Source organism: Vicia villosa, linkage group LG2 (genome assembly GCF_029867415.1).
Source record: "Vicia villosa cultivar HV-30 ecotype Madison, WI linkage group LG2, Vvil1.0, whole genome shotgun sequence".
Lineage (NCBI taxonomy): Eukaryota > Viridiplantae > Streptophyta > Magnoliopsida > Fabales > Fabaceae > Vicia > Vicia villosa.
In genome coordinates this window covers 167,929,821-167,937,082 of record NC_081181.1, presented here as the reverse complement: position 1 = coordinate 167,937,082, position 7,262 = coordinate 167,929,821, and the positions used below count along the sequence as shown (strand labels likewise).

General features: G+C 35.5%; 1 protein-coding gene across 1 annotated transcript; it reads right to left on the bottom strand.

Annotated features, from left to right (window-relative positions):
* Positions 1-2,513: 2,513 nt before the first annotated feature.
* Positions 2,514-6,433, bottom strand: LOC131652882 (ATP sulfurylase 2-like). The gene is made up of 5 exons (XM_058922869.1): positions 5,715-6,433; positions 3,961-4,366; positions 3,547-3,807; positions 3,366-3,452; positions 2,514-2,849 (listed from the first exon to the last, which is right to left on the bottom strand). Exons 1-5 carry the CDS (start codon positions 6,272-6,274, stop codon positions 2,715-2,717), a joined length of 1,449 nt encoding a protein of 482 aa, XP_058778852.1. The 5' UTR covers positions 6,275-6,433; the 3' UTR covers positions 2,514-2,714.
* Positions 6,434-7,262: the final 829 nt, after the last annotated feature.

Sequence of the window (7,262 nt, the reverse complement as noted above, 5' to 3'; positions counted from 1 at the left end):
CACAGTCATAATAGGCATGATCAAAATTATACGATCCACATTCACAATTTTCCTAGTCTTTGCACCCTAAGTTATAAAACTAGAGGGGTCGCTTTTTGGATTGGTTCACCATGCTCCACATCACTCATCTCTCCTCCTTTGTAATAAATCCTTCTTCTCAGCAACCGGCATGAGAACCATCCTCTCCATAAAGAGACAAAGGGTTAGAAAAAAATTCATAAAAGGGGCACTCGCACCCTCGTTGCATGGTACCAATAATACATCACATTAATTTCCAATAGTAGACACATAAAGGTTCTTACCTAATTAGGTCACACTGGCCACGTTAGTAAAGACGGACTAAATGCTGTCAACCCCACTATTGGAGCGGGTAGTGCTTGTAGCCGCCATTAATATCGTTTGTCTTGGAAAAAAGAGAGAAAAGTAAGGTCATTATCACTACTCTCATTGGAATCAACGCAACTATAACTATAGTCATAGCTCCCAAACACTCATAATTCTACATGTCACCAATCAACCACCCCAGAACTCCACCTTGAGTTTTCTACAAAGTGCTTCTCATCCTACATCTCTCCCCATGCGTTATAGTTTTCATCAAATTACCATTTTCACTCTACTCTCTAATAACCGCCATCACTTAATGGCACAAAAAGAAAGAGTAATAAGGAAGTCCGAATTAATAGGAGAGCATGTTCGGTCACATGTAAAAGGAATAATTGAAAGATCTGAAGTCTTATTCGTTAACCACACTTCCTATTATAAGAGATTATTCACCCGTCACTCTCATTATTAGGTCAAAGACATGAAGCACACAATCAAATTCATAGACACCATAATATGTCTTCACAATTACTCTTGGATCAAGAAACCTCGCTTGTAAATACCCTAGCTAGGAAATTGGAGAATGCATTCATTTTTCATAGATCAGAAAATATTAAGCCCTCCTGCGCACATCATTATAAGTAGGGGTGGCAAAACGGGTCGGGGCCCGCCGGGCTGCCCGCGCACCCGCCAAAAATTGGCGGGTTGGGTTGGGATTTTAGGCTCGCTGCTCGCCAAAGCCCGCCCGACCAAAACACGCCGTCCGCCATACCCGCCCCGCCAAAGCCCGCTGCTCGCCAAAACCCGCTCGTCCTCCAAAACTCACTCTTTTTTTAGTTAATTCTAGTAATTGCAATTTTTGATGGTTTATTTTATACATTTATTTATTAATATATGTAATATTTTTTAGAGTAAATTTGTTAAAAAATTACTTTTATAAAAAATTGTTTTAAAAAATAAGTGAAAAGTTCAATTAAAAGGTAAAAAAAACATATTAATCTATTAAAAAAATATAAATAAAAAGTGGCGGGTAAGCCCGCCGCCCGCCAACCCGCCAACTTGGCGGGGCGGGCATGATTTTGATGCCCATTTTACTTGGCGGGCATGCCCGCCCCGCTCGTTTTTTGGCGGGCATAAGACGGGGCGGGCGGCGGGCGGGGTGGGCGGCCCGTTTTGCCACCCCTAATTATAAGTACAATAACTTCTAATGTACTCATTGCATGTACATGTTTATAGTCCTGATTATAAGTACGATAACTTCTATTGTATTCATCGCAAGCACATGTTTATATAGGGATGGTAATTGGACCCATCTCTAGTGGACACCCGTAAAAATTACCTACAATGGGTAGGGTAAAAATCCGCAAAATGAGTACGAGCTTGGGCACGAGAAATTACCCACAAATATAAGCGGGTATGGGTGCGGGTACGAGTACCTTAGTACCCACCCCGCCCCTTACCTGCACAATATATATTCACATTTTTTTTATTTTTTTATTATGTATACATGTTAATTTATCAATTTTACCAAATACATCTTGTTTAAACATGCATTTTTATATAAATGTTTGTTTATTTCTTAACTAAACAATATCATACTTAAATTATTTTTAATGTTCTAAAAAAAACTTAAAATGACATGATAAATTATAATTGATAAATTTTTATTAAATATTGCGAGTAAACGAGGTATGTGTATGGATACTTAGGTACCCATAAGATACGTGTATGAGCACAAACATTGTTATCCACTCAAGTATGGAGTTTTTTTTTTTTTAACCGCGGATATGAGAACATATACTATATGAAAACAAATACTATGTCAATAGTTACTAACGAGGGAGGTCGTTCAATGGAGTTGACTGGCTGTGAAGTCTCGTGCAGTATGACTTAGAGAAAAATTGTAAATTGAACTATAGTGTGTACATACAAGTTGTATGCTGTAAATCCTAACAAATAATATACAACAAAATAAATTTTTTAATTAGTCTTAAAATTTTGACGATATCTAACTCAACTTATAAAATCGATTTCTAAGATGAAAGGTGTTCAAACTATATAGAAAGTATATATAGAAAGAAAGTACATACAGAAAGTACATACGCCCATTCTCTCGGCAATGTGAGACTAAACTCACACCAGCCGCCCGAATGCCGCAATTAGGCAGCTAAGAATATTGCAATCAAGGCGGATTTTCCAATACATGGCAAACTCATTATGAAATGAAACATATTTCAATATATTACAAAACTTCAAATATGCTTGCACATTTGCTGAATTCTTGATTATAATTTTGGAAGACCATGCATAAAAATTGGCACTTCCTGAAATGTACTCTTAATTCTCTTTCTCTAGAATCTATTAATGCAAAAAACTTGTAGCAGTAGTTCTATCTAAGCAGATAACACAGGCTGTTGTGATGCTTCTTCTGTCTGCAAACTTTCATAATAATTCACAAGAACTTTCCATCCACTTGGACACATAAATCCTTCTGGTGGATCCTCTCCACTTTTTGCATAAGACCTCATCTGGAAAATAAAAAATAAAAATTAATGTTACATCTTGTAACAAAGAAACATAATGAACTAGATCTTAAGGGCTTTGACCAGGTGCCGACCTGGTCTATCGGTGCGTGTCTTACAACCTATAGGTGTTCGAGCCAATTGTTATTAATTCGACATTAATAAAAGGTGCCTGACACGTGTCTAAAGTTTGTTCGAGAAGTATCAGTGTCTACAATGTATCTGACACGTCGACACGACACTTTGTAGATGTGTCTTGTCTGTGCTTCTTAGGTTATATCTCTAACAAGCGAATAATCACATTAACAAGAGCTAACATTTATAAACATTTTTCATTTCAAATACTTCAAATTAATCATCATATAATTTTTAAGATAAATATATACAATTTTAGCAACTCACTAATATATGTTTCAAGCAAGAATCTTGAACCAGGATTTGTCATTGTAATCTAACATAGACTTGTATAGTTATGTGATAATATTCATGACAAAGTAAATAAAATTATATGGAATAAAATACCTTGGTTCCAGATATAAAGAGGAAATCTTTAGATCGGCCAGGATCGAAAAATGCCATCTTGTTTACCTTAGTGTCATAAGCTGCCACCTGTAGTATAAAATGGAAAACAATCTGTCACTGAAAGATCATATCTCAGAGGAGGAAGAGCGTACGAATCATGTCTAAAAGCAATAATTCTTACCTTGAATGGCAAAATGTTGAGCTTCTCGAGACCAGGAGCCATGCTAAGAACCTTTTTCCCATGATCCGGGTCATACAAATCCCTTTTCTCAGTTGGGTGACCCATACCAGCAGGATCACGACCAACAATATAAAAATTGGCGCCAGCATTTATCCGCGCCTTTGCGTGCCATTGTACTTCAGTTGGCCCTGCATAATGCATAGGTGACGGAAATATTGCAACTATGGTCGTCTCAGGATCAAGAACTCCGTCTTCTAGCACCTAAGTACAATAAAATGTTTAAAACAATTACAAAAGAAATGGTGTCAACCACGGTTCGCAGAAAATATAGGTTTGTTCAAATTCTGCTATATACTATAGCGCCAATATTTAACATACTTATTCTTACTCAACGCCATATGAGATGAAAATTACCTTGCTATGTTGCTCCATCCTGACATCTAAGGGCACATCGTCGGCCTTGGTGAAACCTCCGAGAGGATGAAGCAATAAAATCGGGTTTTTGTAACCCATGTCTAATAGGCGTTGACGAGTATCGTTCATTAACAAGGCATGACCATTATGGACAGGATTTCTTAACTGAAAAGCGAAAACTGCATCAGCTTTACGCCTATCGAATTCTTCACGAAGTTGTTTGGGAGAGAGCCTGTAGTTATCAAGACCATCATTGTATTTGATAGGTTTAAGAACTTCCAAATCTCCTCCGATAAGCCAATTTCCAGATTGAGCAATGACCTCTTCGACATAAGGCAATCCTGGAGCAGTTGTTCCCCATGTTCTAGCAATTCTTTCTTCTTTGTTATGCTTGTAGATTTCAATACTGCAATGATATTTAATCGTTAGTGAAAAGTGAAAACTAAGAGATTTTGTTTAAATAGCCATCTCAATTAAAAATCCAATGCTCTAAAAACCTAACATGACGATTCAACCGTGGTTAAACAATGATCACGATTGTTTGCAAAATCAATAACATGTCTCAATGTCTGACACTCACACGACTCTGATGTAATTAAATTCAATCTCTTCAATTTTCTCAACTATTAACAAGGTCTACCTATCTCTTAGTGTCCGACACATGTCGATATCTGACACTCACACGACCCTAACACGTGTAACAAGGTCTACCTATCTCTTAGTGTCCGACACATATCGATATCTGACACTCACACGACCCTAACACGTGTAACAAGGTCTACCTGTCTCTTAGTGTCCTACACATGTCGATATTTGACACTCACACGACCCTGACACATGTAGTTACATTTAATCTCTTCAATTTTCTCAAACTACTAACAAGGTCTACTATCTCTTAGTGTCCGACACATGTAACAAGGTCTACCTGTCTCTTAGGCTATGTTTGGGAGTTTGGAGGGGAGGGGAGGGGAAGGCTTCCAAAAACAAAATTTTAAAAAAATGTAGGAAAATATTTGACATTTTGTGAAAAAATGAATTTGTTTAGAATGATAAAAGAGTTATTATCATTACAAAAATTTTAATTTTCAAAATAGTATAACAACCTAAAAGATATTTGGAAAATTTATGTATGCCCTTCAAAACCCTCCAAAACCCTCCTTCAATACAATTTTTGAGTTCCCCATTTTATGGGGTTTTTGGTGTTATGAATAAACTCAAACCCTCCAAAACCCTCCTACCCAAAATCTTTTTATCCTTTTCACCCAATTCCTCCTATTTTTCAAAGCCCTCCCCTCCCTTCCCCTCCAAACTCCCAAACATAGCCTTAGTGTCTTACACATGTCGATATTTGACACTCACACGATCCTGACACATGTAAGTCTATGTTGTATTTAGAGTCAGTGTCTCTACTTCTTAGACTGTGACCAAAATTTAAAACCATAACAATTTAATAACTAATCAACTAAAAAGTACAGACTAGCCCTAAAATTGATTTAAAACCATGACAATATCAATAGAAAAAATTCAATAAAAATCAATTGAACAATTAATCAACTAAAAAGCACAAATTAACCAAGATTTTAAATAAGAGTCGCATAAAGGTTTCGCGATTCTGGTCGATACAGGTGTTGCGACGACACTGATTGCGATCATTGCAGTGTGAATGAATAGTAAGTTTTGTCACGACAGTTTTCGCAGCAATATACAACCTTGAAATTAACCTTAAAACTAAAGCAAGAACAAGAGAAACTAACCTTCTAAGAATAGCAACACAATCTCCATCAGGCCCAATCAACCCAACATTAGAAGAAGACCCAATTCTTCCTTTCGTCTCATCATCAATAGCCAAAACAATAGGTAGTGACATATTAACAAAAGAACCATCACTCAACCTAAACGAATTAAAATGCAAACTTTGAAGATACTCATTTTCCCTCATGAACCCTTTCAAAGGACTAGCCCAACCTTCACAAATCACATGCACCCATTCAAAATCAACCTTTGTTAGTTTCACATTAGGAAGTGACTTAGCTTCAAGCACCTTAGAATCTCTTTCATTTTCAGGCACCACAAGATCTACTAACACACCCCCATCTGGCTCAATCAAAGAGCTTTTGATCATGAAACTCTCTTGCATTCTTCTCTTAACTTTTTTACTCTTTGTAACAATGAATGGATTGTTATGAGAAATGGGTTTTGCAAGAAAGTTAGTATTGTAACATAAAGTGTTGTTTTTGATTAATTTGTTTGCATGATTGGTATTGTGATTGATGTTATGGTGAGAAAGTAACTGTAGCTTGATGGTTAGAGACATTATGGGAAACTAATGGTTTTTTTGGAGAGAGAGAAGAAAATAGGAGTGTTGAAATAGTTTCAATGTGGCATAATTATAACAACCACTACCTATGAGTATGGCGAACATGTTGGATTAGATTCACAAGAAGTGGTTTTTTTTGGTTGAGTTTGTGGATGAGAAAAGTGTGGTAGTGTATGCATGCTTTAAAAGATGCAATTTTGGTTTTGTGGGACCATAATTGTTACAAAAAGAGGCATCAAAAGATGAATGGGGACTGATAGTGAAACAGAATGAGTATTTGAGAATAAAGAGAAAAAAATATTGCTTTTGATTTTGGAAATTATTAATTAGTACTTTTAAAATGAATCTTTTGATTGCTTTAGAAAATGAATCTTGAAAATATATAGTAATATATAATAGCATACATATAAAAAGTCAAACAATCAAATATCTAAAAAAAAATTTTAATCAAGGAAGGTGATAATACAATTTAATATGGTTATAAAGTGAATTTATGTAATAATATAATGTGTTTTTATTCAATGTTTGTGTGAAATTAATGTAAACTTCTTTTTATTTTTCTATACATTAACATCAGTGTTTTAAAAACCGGACCGACCGGCCGGTCGGACCGGTTGAACTGGGAACCGGTCAGATAACCGGTCTGGTTTGATTGTTGGATCAGATATATCATTGAACCGGTGTGAACCGGTCAGAACCGGTATAATCGGAAAAATCGGCAGTTTTCTAGAACCGGTGGTTTAAATGCATTTTTAATTTTTTTTAATTTTAAAAACTTAAAACAACATCATTTTAATTATTTTAATGAAAATTAAAATTAACATAAAAGAAAAAAATAGAAAATAAAAATAGAAATAGAAAATAAAAATAAAGATATTTCGGATGCGGTTGATTTTGTTGCAGATTATTTTGATATTGAAGGAGATACCAACATTGAAATAATTTTTTCTTTGAAATTAAATTTAGTAGACAATGAAGTTATTTA

Coding starts and splice junctions, on each gene's coding strand:
- LOC131652882 (XM_058922869.1), bottom strand. CDS start 6,274: ATGTCTCTAACCATCAAGCTACAGTTACTTTCTCACCATAACATCAAT. Junction 4,367..5,714: donor TGTGTTGCTATTCTTAGAAG/GTTAGTTTCTCT, acceptor ATATCATTGCAG/TATTGAAATCTACAAGCATA. Junction 3,808..3,960: donor GGATGGAGCAACATAGCAAG/GTAATTTTCATC, acceptor TATTGTACTTAG/GTGCTAGAAGACGGAGTTCT.